This window comes from Mercenaria mercenaria, chromosome 11 (genome assembly GCF_021730395.1).
Source record: "Mercenaria mercenaria strain notata chromosome 11, MADL_Memer_1, whole genome shotgun sequence".
Taxonomy (NCBI): domain Eukaryota; kingdom Metazoa; phylum Mollusca; class Bivalvia; order Venerida; family Veneridae; genus Mercenaria; species Mercenaria mercenaria.
In genome coordinates, this window is record NC_069371.1 from 79,504,594 (window position 1) to 79,523,465 (window position 18,872).

Consider the following 18,872-nt stretch of genomic DNA (forward strand, 5'->3'; position numbering starts at 1 on the left):
CAAAGATATGGACCGGACATGAAAATTGCGGACAGACTGACAGACCGACAGACGGTTCAAAAACTATATGCCTCCCTTCGGGAGCATAAAAATACAGTCAGTCAATTTCTCTTTTATAACAGTTATTTGCATCAAGCAGTTCAAGAGAAGAAGCTGTTTAAAGGTTTTTCTATCCTTGAAAGGGCCAAACTTAAACTTTGAACAAACCTAATAGAGGAACATGCCAGGATGCTACTGACCAAGTTTGGTGTAATTCTGACCAGTAGTTTCTGAGGTGAAGATGCTTAAGTAAATATGATGACAGCCAGACGTGGTGGATGCTGAACAACCACCTGTACTAACAGCCCACCCCGAACCTTTGGTTCAAGTGAGCTAAAAATCCACATACAAGCATAATGTTTTCTCCATCTTAAAATGCACCAAATGGAAGGCATGCCAGTATGTTTTAATAACATTCCACCAGTGTCTGCTGCATGGAGTTTTCAGTAGCACTTCACATAAATAATGGAACAGGGTCAATAAACATGATATAATAAAGTAACAGGTTAATGCACTCAATACACAATTTCTAATTTATGAAACTTGTTACATTAATTTTTCATGTTACCAGATCATGTCTTGTTTACCATTACAAAGATCAAAGTACTCCACACTGAACCTTACATAAACACCTTCAGGCTACATGAACAAAGAAACTTGTCTCTCCATCTCTAATTAAAACAATTTTCTGCCGATTTTTGAATGAAACCTATGAATATTATACCAGATTTTGTTACATGAAAGCTCTGTGAAGAAATTTTAGGACAAAAATATGAAAAAATGGAAATAGCTTTAAACAGTAGAAAAGTTATAATTAAAAACTGAACCATGATACAAAACTTGAATATTCATTCAAAAAGAAAACCACAAAGATATGTTAAAATACTCACTAATGTGAAGAATATCTCCTTAAAGTCACAGTAGCCCTTGTTTATCTTGGTCTCAGGTAGTTATTAGGTTAATATTTTCCAATATTTCTGACAAAATTAGCCTAAATGGTCAGTCAACAAAGATAAACAAGTAATTTACTTCAATATCCCTCACACTGTAACCTACAGTCAGGTTCAGAAGTTCCAATCCACAATATTTCTGCTACTATAAAATATTAACATCAGCCACTACCAACAACAGCTGAAATATTTAAAACTAATATTTAAACTGATGTGTTGAAATGTTTAAAAAAAAAACACAAAGAAACCTATAAAAAAATTAATGTATTTCATCATCCGTTACAAACTCATTAGAGCATACAAAACTGATTGTGGTTAATTTTTTTTTTTTTTTTTTTTTTGCTTTTAGCTAAAAACACCAGATGATTGTGTTACGTGCCAACTGAAGTCTGTAAAATGACTGCACATTGTATAAAACTTGTATGATTAATCATGCAACTGAACTGACCTGTAGCCATGATCATGGAATCAGTGATGTAAAACATGATAAAGAAAGGATTTTATCTTCTTATCTCCCCTTAATATTTAATCACTGATAAATTAGGAAAAATACCTAAACAAATAAACTGTCCAAAACTGAAAACTGCATTTATTTATGTGATTTCAGTTGAAAGTGGAAGAAATATGTTGCATTAAAGTGATATATTGATTTATTTTATAGACCATGTTGACAGCTGTTTAGCAAACCATCCCACTCAAAATCTATAATTGACTTTTAAATGCTCAGCTGGTTTTTTTGGGGGGCTTGATAAAAACAAACAAGCAAGATTTCTTTGTATTGGGGTGGAATTTGTTCATTCAAACTCAGCAGACTCCAAATATCTCACAATACTACTGCTACTGTAAAATTTTATACCATTTAAGTGAAAATCAGACTACATTTCAATGTTGACAAAAGTTTCAGGGACTATTTGAGGGTGATAATGGCATGAAAAAACATCCTTATTTTACTGACAGTTCTGCAAAAGATCATTTTCTTCAGGGCACTTATCATGTTATACGTATGGGCTCTGATATCAAAGTCCAAAAAAATACTATGAACAACAAGCAAAATATATCACATTATATCCCTTTAATTGCCTTTAAATTTATTTAACCTTTAGCCTGCTGACAGCAAGTGATTCTGCCTTTGCGACCAGTGCAGACCAAGATCAGCCTGCACATCCGTGCAGTCTGATCATGGTCTGCACTGTTCGCTATATATTCAAACAGTAAATTTTCAGTAAACACCCCTTCAAATGATAAATGGTACTGCCCAAATTGAATGATGGACCAGTCCATTATAGCAATCTAGCAGGCTAAAGGTTAAAATTTTCCTATCTGACAGAAGAGTTTTACTTGGTAAATACAGTGTGTGTTTTTTGACAGTTTTTATAGATCAATCTATAATCTCTTGATAAAAAAAGAGAAAAAAATCCTACAAATATTAACAGTTTTTATAGATCAATCTATAATCTCTTGATAAAAAAAGAGAAAAAAATCCTACAAATATTAACAGTTTATAATCAATCTATATCTCTTGATAAAAAAAGAAAAAAAATCTACAAATATTAACAGTTTTAAGATCATCTATAATCTTTTGATAAAAAAAGAGAAAAAATCTCAATATTAACAGTATTTATTTTTGATATTTTCTTAATGTTAAGAAAATGTCACAAAAAATAAAATTTCAATTCAAGGCTACATTAAGAAAATTAAAAAATTTATTTACCCTAAGATCGTGTAAACTAGACGATCGACGTCTCTCCATATGTTTCTTATTCCGAGAACTTTTCCTTCTCATGATGTAATATTTCAATCAACAAAACACTAGCTTCAAAGCTATAAAACAACAGACTGTTGTTGTTACAATATTGACGAGACAATGTTGTCTATATCTGATGCAACGTGAATATATTTAGAAAATGAAAAAAAAAAATTATTATTTTATAAAATCAATATAGAGACCAAAGATATGCACAGATGGCAGATTTATGAGGATAGTCATGCTGTATAGTGGTATATATATCTTTTAATCTAATTTTTATTGCAATATTGTCTATATATAGAATTATCCTTAACAAGTTTGAATTATAGTATACACTCTTGTTCGATCAAGATGATAAGACCTACTTCTTGTAAAAGTGTCATAGCGGCAACTTGTGGTTTTACGTTTTTTGTTGCCCCGTTTAAATATCTAAGGACAGGGAATATTTATGACAATGTTACAGCAACTTAGAGATGGGGAATTTTTCTCAAACATAAATGAAACATGTAAGAGAATGTCACAACAACCTCGTGATGGAAAGGTGACATTTTTTTTTACTCTCCATAATAAAGACTATAAGACTACATTTCAGTGATTATTTTTGGCCATTTTTGGGGCCAAAATTCAGCCCCAATCCCATGTCAAAAAAGTATGTGGTTTTCCCCTATTTCTGAAAAAAAAAATTCCCCTCCAAAAAAAAAATGTTTTGCTTTTTTACATATCCCAAGAAAACCCTTTCTAGATGATGTACATGATAATGTAAACATTTAAAACATGAGACAAATAGCTTATAAATCATTTTCTTTTTTAATGTAACATATTTATGAAAAATATTGCTTTTATCACGATGCAATTTTCCTCATATTTTAGTGGTTACAGCGCAATTTTCCCCTCCTTAAGGCCCCCACCACCATTACCCCAAAACTTAAAACAAGTGGGCCACGATGACCCTAGGTTGCTCACAGAGTAACACACCATAACAAATATGTCTGACCTAGTGACCCAGTTTTTGACACCACATGACCCAGTTTCAAACTCGTCTGAGTTTTCAAGGAGATAACATTCTGACCAAGTTTCATGTGGCCTCTAGTGTTTTTTTCTTCAATTTGGCCTAGAGACCTAGTTTTTTACCCAACCGGACCCAATTTTTAACCTGTCCGAAATTTCAAGGAGACAAATATTCTGACCAATTTTCATTAAGATTGGACCAAAAATGTGGCCTAAGTGTAAACAAGCATTTTCTTTGATTTGACCTAGTGACCTAGTTTTTGACCCCACATGACCCAGATAAGAACTTGTCCATGATTTCAGGAAAACAAACATTCTGACAAAGTTTTGTGAAGATTACAGCAAAAAAGTGGCCTCTAGAGTGAAAACAAGCTTTTCCTTTGATTTTACCAAGTGACCTAGTTTTTGACCCCATATGATCCAAAGTCGAAATCATACAAGACTTCATGATACCAAACATTCTGACCAAGTTTTATGAAGATTGAATCAAAAATGTTTTTTCTTTGATTTGACCTGGTGACCTAGTTTTTGACCCCATGTGACCCAGATTAAAATTTGTCCGAGAATTCATCGAGACAAACATTCTGACCAAGTTTCATGCAAATCAAATGAAAAATGCAGCCCCTATTGCATACACAAGGTTTGTCTTTGATTTGACCAGGTGACCTACCTTTTGACCCCAGATGACCCATATTTGAATCTGACCTAGATTTCATCAAGAAGATCATTCTGATCAAATTTCATGAGTATCCATTGAAAAATGCAGCCCCTATTACCTACTCAGTTTTTCTTTGATTTGACCGCTTGACATAGTTCTTGACCCCAGATGAACCAGATTCCAATTTTACCTAGATTTCATCAGGACAAACATTCTGACCAATTCTCATGAGTTTCAAACTCAAAATGTGGTCTCTAGAGTGTTAACAAGATTTTCCTTTGATCGGACCTAGTGACCTAGTTTTTGACCCTACATGACCCAGATTCACTCTTGGTTTAAAGATCATCAAGATAAACATTCTGACCAAGTTTCATGTAGATAGGGTCATAGAGTGTTAACAAGCTTTCCCTTTGATTTGACTGGGTGACTTAGTTTTTGACCCCACATGACCCAGATTCAAACTTGGCCTAGAGGTCATCAAGATAAAAAGTTCATTAAGACAGGGTCATACATGTGGCCTCTAGTGTGTTAACAAGTTTTTCCTTTAATTTGACTGGGTGACCTAGATTTTGACTCCACATGACCCAGATTTGAACTTGACCTAGAGGTCATGAAGACAAACATTCTGACCAATTCTCATGAATTTCAAACTTAAAATGTGGTCTCTAGACTGTTTTTGATCCCACATGACCCAGATTCAAACTTGGCCTTAAGATTATTAAGATAAACATTGACCAAGTTTCATGAATATAGGGTCATAAATGTGGCCTCTAGAGTGTTAATAAGCTTTTCCTTTGATCTGACCGGGTGACCTAGTTTTTTGATCCTACATGACCTAGATTCGAACTTGGCCTAGAGGTCATCAAGATAAACATTCTGACCAAGTTTCATGAAGATAGGGTCATAAATGTGGCCTCTAGAGTGTTAACAAGATTTTCCTTTGATCTGACCTAGTTTTTGACCCCACATGACCCAGTTTCAAAACTGGCCTAGAGATCATCATGACAAATATTCTGACAAAGTTTCATAATGATTGGGTCATAACTGTGGCCTCTAGAGTGTTAACAAGGCAAATGTTGATGAACGATGGACACCGGACAATGACCAGTCACAATAGCTCAACTTGAGCACTTTGTGCTCTGGTGAGCTAAAAACAACTGTATTTGGATAAGTCTGAATACTCCAGAACATAAATCATTCTAAACCTGATATCAAGCAACTGTTTATAGTTCTTTTGCAAAAAGAATTGGAATCTGACCATGTCATACTAATTGATAACTCTGGAAGTGGCAAGTTACCAGATCAATGTGTTATATTGCAGCTTGTATAGAACAGACATCACTAGACAGCAAGGTGAAATACTGGTCATCAGGATATTATTTCTCTGTAAATATCATAGCATCACATGGCAAAAAAAAACAACACAGCAAGTCTCAGTAAACTAAACAAGGAACTACTTTTTTCAGGCCACAAAGTCAGACATTAAACAAGGAACTACTTTTTTCAGGCTACAGTCAGACAGACAGATGGACAAGCAATGAGCAAAACAAAACACAGCTTTTTCCTTCAAATATGAACAAAAAACAAAAGGGCCAAGATGGCCCTAAATCGCTTACCTGAGTAACACACCTTAACAAGATTTCACAAAAACATTTTGACAAAGTTTTGGGAAGACTGGAGCAAAAAAAGTTGCTTCTCGTGTGTAAACAAGCTTTTCCTTTGATTTGACCTAAGGACCTAGATTTTGATCCCATATGACCCAGATTCGAAATCATCCAGGACTTTATGATGAATATTCTGACCAAGTTTTATGAAGATAGAATCAAAAATGTGGCCCCTGGAGTGTAAACAAGCTTTTTTTTTTATTTGACCTGGTGACCTAGTTTTTGATCCCATGTGACCCAGATAAAAAAATAATCCGAGATTTCATGGAGACAAACATTCTGACCAAGTTTCACACAATCAAATGAAAATGAAAAATGCAGCCCCTATTGAAAACACGAAGTTTTTCTTTGATTTGACCAGGTGACCTAGTTTTTGACCCCACATGACCCAGATTTAAACTTTACATAGAGGTGATCAAGACAAACAATCTGACCAAATCTCATGAGTTTCAAACTTAAACTGTGGACTCTACGAGTGTTAACAAGATTTTCCTTTGAACTGGCCTACTGACCTAGTTTTTGACCCCGCATGACCCAGTTTCGAACTTAACCTAGAGATCATCAAGACAAACATTCTGACAAAGTTTCATAAAGAAAGGATCACAAGTGTTAAAGAGGCAAATGTTGACGGATGGCAGACAATGACCAGTCACAATAGCTCACCTTGAGCACAGCACCTCGTGCTCAGGTGAACTAATAAGCACAGATTTCATTCAAAGGGCAGATAACCAGAAAATGTTAAAAGAAACATTCTAATATGACTAACAATGCTTTAATAATCACAACGATGTTATGCTGACGTCACGTCAACGTGATATTTAGCGTCATGTACGCATCAAGTAATAGCCCTTTCAAATTTCATGAAATATTTTACTTAATAACATGTTTTAAACGAAATGTCACATTGCACAAATGTGTTGATTAATTTACACACATACTGAGTTAGTTATTCGCTTTGCTGAATAAAACGCAATAATTTTCGCCCCAACTGAACTCTGCCGTATAACCATTTCCAGCCCTGGCGTGTATAAACAAAGACCTCCTATTGGCACCATGCTTGCACGAAGTAAAAGTTCCATCATATTTGATTCGTCCTCATGAAATTATTACGCCCGACGTATATCGCCAATTGTGTATAAATAGTGATAAAGCACTGTTTTGCTATAATTTATTTCTTAACTGAACATTGTGATCCTGCCTACAAAGTTTGAGTTACCTATGAAATGACAGAAAGACATTAACACAATCACACCCACCCATCATTATGATCATTATGATGAAAGTTAGAGAGATGCCAACTCAATCACTCAAAAACAACTAGATTATATTCTTTGAAGCAGAAAATATCTTTAAAAGCTTTTTTGCTGTCTTTCATTCAAGCAGGAATAAGTTCTATGTGCCAACATTATTTACTAATCAATGTCTGTTTTGCAGTCTGTCACAAACTTACTGGCCCCCACTTGTGTGTTTGTTTGTCTTTCAAAAAGTACTTGTACGTGCCACTCTGAGCATACCACAAAATGCAAACAGGAATCTTAAGAGAAAGTCTAGCATTTAGGGTAAGCTCTAACTGTCTGCTATATAAACATGTTTATTATTTGACAAGGGTGAACAAATTAGTTATTAAGAACGTCTATATTTTATTCACTAATAGACCCTTCTCAATGCAAACAGGAGGAGGAAAGGGTGTTTATTACAGGGACATTCATATTAGGGGGTCATTGTATTCCGGGTACATATCTGGTAGAACATTATATTATCCTGACAAAAAGTTTCAAGAGTTTTATCTGTACTATCTCGCCAGGCATAGGTATGTTTTTGACATCACAAAAAATGACGTCAGACGACCTTCAACTTTCCCCCCGCTCCCCCACCCTCCCCTCTCTGGAAGTAAAGAAAATGAAAGTACACGGGCTAAACTTGAAAACAAAAGTCGCATTTGCATTGATCTAATTACAGTTCAAGCTCAGGGGTCATCCTGTTGGGGGGTCAATTTGTCAATTTTCAGCACTTTCTTACAATTTGTAAATACCTGGGCTTAGCTTTAAAATATCTGCACTCAAAAAAAAAAACGCAAATCCCACAGGGGTCCGTAATGGAGCAAGCGTACATGAAGATTATTAGAACCTCCGTCAAATTGTTCAAAAGGTCCTTTATGATGTTGTCTAAAAGTGTCAGTATATGCCTCGGATGTCAGATAGTTCCATATTTTAGAGCTGTAGACCTAGACATTTTAAAACTATTTTTCAAAATGAATTTCATGTACTAAATGTTGATTCTACAGAAGCGTAAAAGGGCCACCAGAGGCTAATAAGTTTTATTATGTTACAGGTGCAGAAAGGATATTCTCCTAAAAACTCAGTAGTTAGTATAAAGCTTTTACATTACCATACAATCTTGTACCATTGGTTTCTGTATCTATATCTGTAAAGTACACTTACCTGAAATGAGAAAAATCGAATACATAATAAATAAGACTACAATATGTCATGAAACCTGATGAAACCCAAAGTATGTAATTTAAGATGGATGTCTTTGTAATCAGAACACATTTAATAATGCAACAGGCTACCAGGCATTGCTTCCACTAACTTATAGTGTAATATTTGACGAAGCAAAATAATTATTAAACTCTTCGGTGCATGCAGACAAATAAGTGTCATCTGCGGACCAAAGGAAATCATCCCGTTAAGTTATGTAAATGAACTGAAAGATATTCGTTTTGACAGTGCATGAAATGCACAAAAATGGTCATTTATGGTTCATAAACCTGAAGTCAATGAACTGTTAATGACTGTTCAGTTCATGACTCATTTGCATAACTGAAATTCTGGTTCAGGAACTGTAAGAATTTTTCATGAACAGTTAACAGGTTCATGAACTGATACAGGAACTGATTTATGAACAGTTATCAGGTTCATGAACTGATTTATGAACAGTTAACAGGTTCATGAACTGACTTATTAACATTTATCAAGTTCAGGAACTGATTTATTAACAGTTATCAGGTTCAGGAACTGATATAGGAACTGATCATGAACAGTTATCAGGTACAGGAACTGATACAGGAACAGTTATCAAGTTCAGGAACTGATTTATTTACAGTTATCAGGTTCATGAACTGATACAGGAACTGTTGAGTTATCAGGTTCATGAACTGATTTATTAACAGTTATCAGGTTTAGGAACTGATACAGGAACAGCTATCAGGTTCAGGAACTGATACAGGAACAGTATCAGGTTCATGAACTTATTCATTAACAGTTATCAGGTTCATAAACTCATTTATGAACAGTTTTCAGGTTCAGGAACTGATTAATTTACAGTCATCAGGTTCATGAATTGATACAGGAACTGATTCAACAGTTATCAGATTCAGGAACTTATTCATGAACAGTTATCAGGTTCAGGAATTGATTCATCAACAGTTATCAGGTTCAGGAACTGATTCATCAACAGTTATCAGGTCCAGGAACTGATTCATCATAAAAAGTTACCAGGTTTATGAACTCATTCATGAACTGTTGAGTATTCAGGTTCAGGAACTGATTCATTAACAGTTATCAGGGTCATGAACTGAATCAAGAACCGATTCATGAAGTGTTCCTGATATTTTCAATGAGTTTGGTGACCTGTTAGGTTTGGTCATATGCCAAAGTTCTCCAGTTATTCATCTGGAATCATCTCCAGTCCTATGTCACTGTGACCTTGACCATTTACAAACTGACCTTCACATTAAGGGTCGTCCATATGAAGGCAACATTGACTATTTTGTGCTCAGCTAGGTGAGCAAACATATAATTTCAAGTAAATCAATTTCAATAATGCTTTCGCAATTTCAGTTTAAAACAGACAAAGCAGTAACTTGCACAATTATATGGAAAGAAAAGCATGCTTTCAATATTGCACAGACCCATAAAGGGAGATAATAAAACAATGGATTCAATAATACTTTCTACAATTTTTAACAAAATATTAAATCCTACGACAAATAAATTCTCAGATATTACTAACAAAAAATAGAATTTAACAAGAAATTAATATAATTCATATTCATAACAAAAAAATGTGAAGAACGTTGATTATTGCCCTTTGATTTGCATGTGTTGCCTGTCTAAACAGGAACAGTCTCAGGATCACATTAGTTAACCTTTACCCGGTTAAATTTCTAAAATGAACTGGTCCATCGTTCAATTTGGGCAATATCATTTATTATTCAAAGCGGGGTCCACTGAAAATTAACTGACTGAATAGCGAACAGTGCAGACCATGATTAGTCTGCCTGGATGTGCAGGATAATCTTGGTCTGCACTGGTCGCAAAGACAGAGTAACTAGCTGCCAGCAGGCTTAAGGTTAAGATTTAACCCTTATCATGCTGGACACGATTGATTCTGTCTTTGTGACCAGTGTAGATCTTGACCAGCCTGAACATCCATGCAGTCTGATCAAGATCTGCACTGTTCGCCATTCAGTCAGTATCTTTTTTGGTAAACACCCCTTTAAACAGTTAATGGTACTGTCCAAATTGAAAGATGAACAGAAATTTAGGGTAAGGGTTTTAAAATCATCAACAATGAAAAGTCTCTAAGTTTCGTCACCTCAGTGCAAAAAGTGGATAACTGCATTGACTTAAAGAAGAACTTATTCACTTTTTGCACTAAGGTGATGTATGTAATGCTGCATAAACATTGCTCGACTTGGAATCAATATTTAAATTTCTTATCACAAATGACAGCACTTTCACAGCAGCTTGGAGATTCTTTGTCTAGACCTCTAGTTCCAAAAACCCTTATTTGGTTACAGGAGTCATTAAGCTTTTACACATGTATATAATCCATGTATAAATTTGTGCATGCTTAATCTAATGGTGGGACAACTTTCTGCTGTGACGGATTAGGCAGTGTACGATCAATGACAGTGTGAAGGGAATGGAATAATGATCTGTCTTTATTCTCGGAAAATTTTTGTCATTGTGATGCCATTTCAGAACAAAAAAAAATATTGTCAAGAACAAAGATCATTACAACAAACAGGAAACCATAGAATAAAGTTCTATAACGATAATAATGCAGTGCATGTATGTAACACAGAGACGCACATAAATGAAAATTAGATATAATGTTGTAACACATGAAAATACGAATGATGACAGATGAATGTAAGTATGTAACACAGGATCCATGCAGTTTGATCAAAATCTACACTGTTCGCCATTCAGTCAGTATGTTTTTGGTAAGCACCTCTTTTAACAGTTAATGGTGACTGTCCAAACTGAAAGATGGACAAGTTCATTATAGAAATTTAGCAGGGTAAGGGATAATATACAAGACAACAATCTCATTGGAGACTACCCTTTGTCAATATGATCTCTTAAAGCCATATTTGGAATTAGTATGCCAAAAAAGACAATTTTTCATCAACCGATGACCTTTTGTTTGTAGGACAAATTGTCTGCAGGGATAAATGGAAACTATCTTTGGGCAGTAGAAAATCAATTCTTTCTTGTCTAAATTCCATTCCAGAAAAGTTAATTTTCTGCTTTGCTTTGTTTTTTGCTGTTTTGAGAAAAGGCAAAATTTAATGTTTTTTTTCAAAAGTTTTTATTTCCAGTCTGCAGTAGACTGGGAATGCAATCACTGTTATTCATCAGTTATGTCAATACAATAACAACAGCTGTTTATCTAAAACTGGATAATGCTTTTCTCTGTATTTCAAACCTATTTAAACCTTCAATCTATATTATTTTAGGCAAATGCTACTGATCTTTACCTAATTGTGAGCCACAATAATTGGTCAGAAATTTCCTGAATAAAGTTTCAGTCACACTTGAAACTGCAAATACAATAAAAATGTTGGCACATGTAAATATATACAACTGTGTATTTTTATATGTGCATGTGGAAATATGTACATGCACGCTTATGTGTACGTTCGCATGTATATATACATGGAGGTATAATTTTACTCGTGCATGCATAATTCTTGGCGCTCGTATAAACGTGTGTGCGTACAAATATGCGTGCAAGTGTAAATTTATATGTGCATGAGTAATTATAGGTGGATATATATATACGCATGCAAGCATATATGGAAGTGCACGCATTAATTTATACGTGCACGCACAGTAACAAGTGCACATATATATATACACGCACACATCCATAATAAGTGTGCACCTACATATTTACATCAGCACATATAAAAATATACATGTGGACATATATATTTACGCCTTTACACATATATTTATCTGTGCACATATATTTTGAAATATGCCTGCACACAAAACATACTTTGAACCCAAACGGTACACCATAAATATATAATTTCTTTTTCTTTGGTCAATCACTGATGTTAGTCAATACAAGTCAGTAGAAAAGTCAGAAATAAATCATTATTGAAAGACATTCTGTATATATCATACTAGTCAACTCTGTACCTCCATTCATACAGGGCGATACCTATTTCCAGCATTTTGGGTGAAAACCATTGCTTAACATTATACCAGCAAAATATTACATCATGTCATGTTCTAAAATAGCACATTTGGAAATTACCTCTCCAGTTCTGTGTTCGTCCATCGAACGAAATCCTCGCATCTTCTGAAACAAACTCCGCTTATGTTTTAAACCCTTCTTCTTATGTAATTCCTCCATTTTGTTCAATCACTGCTCAATCACAAATTTCAAAATCCTCAGCAAAAGTGAAAACAAAAATTTCTACTTTCAGAGCATTTTTGCCTTGCAGGAATTTCTCAAAACAAGAAATCACTCAAGAAAAGACAGTGGATTGTAAATTATTAGAAATTACACGCTTAGTTCCAATCCAGAACAACAAAGTCTCCAGTTCCCGTTTTTATTTTGCCCTGATATACAGATGTTCAATTTAATTTGTGCGCACAGAACTGTCTTTTTCCCAATTAATGATACAATAAACAGCTGAAAAAAGTACAGTCAATGAATGCATTTTTAGTGATATATTGCCAAAAACCTTTCAGGAAATGTCAAGGTTATTATTATCAATACTTCAACATCTATTTCTGCATCCTATCGCTATGTTTCAACTCTTCATAAGATACTCTTTCATTTTTCTAGTAAACATTATATTAAGGATATTTTTTAGTTTTAGTACAGTGTGTTCTGCTACAGACTTATTTTAAGGAACAAGAACACCCATTTAAAGATCCCTACTTATTATATCTCTTATGAAATTTTGTAAATATACTCTCCTTTCGCATGAATGCATTCAATCTGTTGACTACTTCTTTTGATTTCAATTTAGCTTCCTGATAAAAAGCTAAAAACTGGTTAGACTCTAAAGAAAGAAAAATCTCAGTTTACTTAGACTGAAAATTAACATCCAAATTTATCTTCAAGGCAATATATAACCAATATGGTAAAATTTCCAGACCACTTCTTGTACATTCTATTACAGCAATGACATCAGCTGACCTTGTTTTTCATTTTTTCCTGGTAAATATTTAATTGGAACTTTGAAGTGCAGAAAATTCTACTCATCTTGAATTAATCAGTACATCTCCTGATACAATAATGAAAAATCAATCTTACAGAAACATAAAATGGTAAAGCTTTTCCATAATTAACATGCTCTCAAGTGATTATTTTCAATCAAACACTTTTTAATCATTGAACTTAAAAGATCTCATTTCCAAACACTTTCACCTACACTGCAATGTATAGTTACTGAGCTGTGTTTCAAAATTCATCCTGGAATCTACATCATATTCTTACATCCAATTATCGACTAATTAAAAGATAATTAATATTAATTAAAATTGGATCTAATCATAATAATCAATATCAAATCAATTTCACACTGCACTTTCACATGCTATGTAACACAGATATAGTTGTGATATATAAATCTATTTATTCTTTGGCTTTAAGTCTGTTTAAGTCTGTTTGGTAAATATTCCAAGTCAACAAAACTGCCAATAACAAATGTTGATTCAGGTGAACATCAAAGTATAACTTCATTAATCATAGCAGCTATCCATAAATATATGAGCCGCACCTTGAGAAAACCAACATAGTGCATTTGCGACCAGCATGGATCCAGACCAGCCTGCATGCACATCCACCAGTCTGGTCAGGATCCATATTGTTCGATCGTTAACGGTTTCTCTAATTGCAATAGGGTTTGAAAGCGAACAGTATGGATCCAATTATAACTTTTCTGCCCTCTGCCCAAACCCTACAGATCAAGTTCCAGCAGAAATCCTTCTATACTCTGTGCTATTATCAGATTGATTCACAAATAATATCATTAACTGCAAAGAAATGAAGTACATAAATAAAGGCAGTTAACTTGGGTGTGACCTTCAACTTTTAGACGGGGTTCTGGGTATTGCAGTCATAACACTTAGTCTTGTGTTGATATTTATGCCAATTAATTTAATTTAACATACATCCATACATAAGAAGTTACAAACCAGAAAAGAAGTTTTGCCTCCAAGCATGACATCGACCTTAAAGCTAGGGGTCTTGGGTTACAATGCCTAGCTGTGCTCACTGTTTGTGCTAAGTGCCCTAAATATCCATCCATACAAAGTTATTGACTGCATGGACAAAAAAATGACTTATTATCTATGGCCTCTAAGTGTGACCTTGACCTTTGAGATAGGGGCCTGAGTCTTACACACAAACAGTTTTGTGTAACAATATTATGGGGATAATTTTTGCCATGTGATTATTAAATTTCTTCAATAATAGCCAAATTATGGACTGGACATGAAACAAATTCTGTTGAATAGTGTGACCTTGACATTGGAGAAAGGGGTCTAGGTTCTACATGTGACACGTTGTCTCATTATTGGGAAATTATACTTTTGCCTAGTAATTTCAAAATCCCTTGATGGATGGCAGAGTATGAAGTGTGATGGAAAGACAGACAGATAGACGGAATCTGCAGCATGCAGCCCATTTCATGTTTGTTTTTTTTTTCTTCGGAAATGGCAGGTGAAACAATAACTGAATAAGTAATGTACATCCGAACAAAAATCTTGTTAAAATTCCAATATATTCTAATTTTATCAATCCAAATAAATTTTTAATCCTGTCAGTTTACTATTAGTCAGAGTATCATGAAATTCTTAAATCCACCTCTCCAAAAATTATCCACAAAGTCATCATGATATCAAATATCAGAATACTCAGTCGAGACTGTTTCATTCATTCACAATACAGAACAATATCCTACTAGTTTCCAGCAATGTTCTGGGGGAAAAACATCATTCCATGCAGATCTCATTTACTTTTGGATCTTTGGGTTCATTTAGATTCTTTATGTTCATTTCTGGCTGCTTTTGCCTCCATCAATGATTCCTATCAGTGTTCCTGTATCATTTACATGATAATATCTTCTATCTACAAGTTAAGACAACACACTTTAAATCATGATTCACAAATATTATTTAGCACTTTTATATTTTAACTGAGAATTATTTTGACTTCCTGTATAATCTATATATAATTATTATGAGCTTTATTACAGATTTGTTTAAATTTCCTGCTGTGATAAGAAGAAAAAATTTTGATAAGATACCTAGAAATCTTCTGGTTACTATGTTTACATTAAAATCATTTATGAAAGTCATGGCTAGTTATAAAACAAACAAAAATATTATAGAACAGTTTCCTTAACTGATTCAATTTTTTGCGAACTGCCCAGTTAATTCCTAGTGGAAGATATTCAACTCTAAGAATTACAATGGGAATTGTCTTTCTGTTTTCTGTAGCTTTATTTACTGTAAAAGCACATATTTTCGCTGGGTCAAAATTTAACAAATTTGAAATTTTGAGTATGTTTGCGAGGTTTAATATTCGCGAAATTGTAAAAATGGTATCCTGTTTGAATCTGAATTATACTAAAATGTTGAATATTTATGCGAGGATTAATTTCCGCGAGATGCAGGGCCTCACGAATATAGCCAAAATTAAACCTTCGTGAAAAATGTCTGCTTTTATTGTATACATTTATATTATTTTGTATGCATAATTTGTTTGCATACTGCACAGGAAAGTGTTAATGCATTATGATTAATTTCCAGCTCGTATTCGCACTTTTGCAATGTATAAAAGAAATAATGCATTGATCATTTTGGTATTATTTACATTTATTTTGTAAAATAGTTGCTAGGTTACTTATCTGAATGGCAAAATTTTACTTCCTGACATACTGTTCATACATAAAATTTTATATGGTATAACAGAGAGCAACATTGGTCAATTTCCCTACCTAAATTTGTACTACCGTATTTTGGTGCGTATAGATCGCACTTTTTCTACCCATTTTGCTGCCTGAAAAAGTTCCTGCGACCTATACGACAGAACATTGCCAGCAGTTTTTTTTTCGGGCCAATTTTCTGACCGTAGCTCTCACAAAATTACGTGCATCTGTTACGAACGAACAAAATGGATAAAAAATATCAATATCTGCGGCTTTTCAACCAATAGCGGTTACTTTCAATAAAATATATTGTAAATAACCCATATAGACTATTAAAATTACGAATGACTTTAATTCAAAGATGTTTTTGCAGACTGAATTACGTTTGTTTCTACTTTCGTTTTACTGGACGCCATTGACATGTACTCCGGGTTGGATAAAATCCGGACAGATCCGTCCTCCATTCCAAACATTGTTTATACTAATTCTTAGCGTATTAAAAAACTTGAAAGATAATTTTTTACTTTCGATTTTTAAATAAAAGAAAAAAATCCAAACAGAGATATTTACTCAGAATCAAAAGAACGCGGTTAATTACATGACACGGAAAGTTATAATTGCTGTGCAAACAATTCACACTTAAACTTGCATAATAACAGAATGTAAACGCAAACCGTCTGCTACCAATTAGTGTTAAAAAGCCGCTTTTCTTTGATGTAGTCTGTTACCGATACTACTGTTGGTAGGAAACGGTTGGGAACGAAAATAACACTGTCCCATTTCCACCAATCAGGTTCTGATAATAATTCAGTCCGAGGCATCAATATGGCCGCCGCCATAACTTTTTTGCCGGTAAATATTAAATACTGCTGGGGAAAAAATCCGAAATTTAACTGCGACTAATACGCTAGAAGTTAAATTTTCCGACCATTTCCAGAGCAAAAATTAGATGCGGACTATACATTACCGCGACCTATACACACCAAAATACGGTATATGTATATAATTATTATTTTTCTAAGTACTCTCGACTGTTATATAATTCATTTATTAATCTTGGACAGTTCTATAATTAACAATTATCAATCAATTAGTACATTACAATTAGTATTTACCATTTTTTTCTAACTCCACAGCACAAAACTGACACCAATGTAAAACATTTTTTTTTTGTTCTATGATTATACTATAACACTGGTTTTATTTGAAATATTGGTTATCTATCACATTTCTTTTATAACAGTTTTCACATATTCATAATAAAGTTAACACCAATCTAAACTCCGTTACAAATAAACATGTGTACATGTGAATGATCATGTATGAAAATATTTTCCTTTCAGGTATTAAAAAAGATATTGTGAAACCATTACTATTAGTTGGTGACTAATTTTCGTGACTTTTGTGGTTGAGTTAAGCCCAAGAATTGAAATACCAACAAATACTATCTGACCAGGGATATCCGACAGTGACGTCATATTGTGTTTACATTCCAGTATTACCTTATATTGTACTGGATTATCATGTTTCTTTACCTATAGCCTGCATGAATACGTGGCCGAGGATTGTAATGGTGCTGTCATAGTAAATGAAAGGTACGTACCATATTCGAAATGGGTCAGCGGAACTTTTCTCCCGCATGGTAATTTTTTTCAATTGTACACCTATCTTAATTTTCTCGTGCTTCACATCTGGTATATTTAATATCATAATAAAATAAATGATTGATAAAAAACATTAAAAAAGCAAGCAAAACAAACAACAACAATAAACATATAAACAAGAGGGCCATGAAGGCTAACCTAACCCTAACCCTAACCCTATTGACCTAAACATCATCAGGATTAACATTCTGACCAAGTTTCATAAAAATATGATCATAAATGTGGTCTCTACTGTTCACTAGCTTTTCCTTTGATTTGACCTGATGACCTAGTTTTTGACCCCACTTGACCCAGATTTGAACTTGACCTAAAATCATCAATGTTAACATTCTGACTAAGTTTCATGAAGATACAGTCATAAATGTGGCCTCTAGAAGGTTAACAAGCTTTTCCTTTCATTTGACCTGGTGATCTGGTTCTTGACCCCACCTGACCCAGATTTAATCTTGACCCAAAGATGATCAAGATTAACATTCTGACCAAGAGTCATTAAGGTATGGTCATAAATGTGGCCTCAAGAGTGTAAACTAGCTTTTCCTTTGATTTGACCTGATGACCTAGTTTTTGACCCCACCTGTCCCAGATTTGAACTTGGCCTAATGATCATCAAGATTAACATTCTGACTAAGTTTCATTAAGATATAGTCATAAATGTGGCCTCTATAGTGTTAACAAGCTTTTCCTTTGATTTGTCCTGGTGACCTAGTTTTACAGGGCTATCACAATAGCTCACCTTGAGCACTTCATGCTCAAGTGAGCTAAAAACAACTTTTTTCCAAACAAGAGATCACAGAGTGATCTTGGCGCCCACCAATGTGCCATTTTTGAGTGTTCCAAATTTCAAAACTTATTGACAAGCTCAAGGTCAAATTTCATTTCCGTACACAACACTGTGCATGTGGTTCAAATTCGAAAGCTGTAGCTTGAGAAATGTGAAAGTAGGTCACTAGATC

At 34.1% G+C, this 18,872-nt stretch overlaps 1 protein-coding gene across 26 annotated transcripts in view; it reads right to left on the bottom strand.

The window, feature by feature from the left end:
* The window catches only part of LOC123532297 (5'-AMP-activated protein kinase subunit gamma-1-like), a 416,776-nt gene that overhangs the window by 129,916 nt on the left and 267,988 nt on the right, over positions 1–18,872 (bottom strand). For 2 of the 26 annotated variants that reach the window (XM_053517881.1, XM_053517882.1), the window contains exon 1: positions 930–1,153. The exons of 20 other annotated variants lie outside the window; for them this stretch is intronic. Coding sequence is in view for 4 of the 6 variants with exons in the window: in XM_053517865.1 (XP_053373840.1) it covers positions 12,625–12,723 (99 nt within the window). In the remaining 2 variants the exon portion in view is untranslated. Of the gene's footprint in view, positions 1–929; positions 1,154–2,700; positions 2,788–8,454; positions 8,488–12,624; positions 12,976–18,872 lie in introns of those variants that run through there. 4 more of the 26 variants (XM_053517865.1, XM_053517870.1, XM_053517879.1 and 1 more) reach the window with 4 other exon arrangements.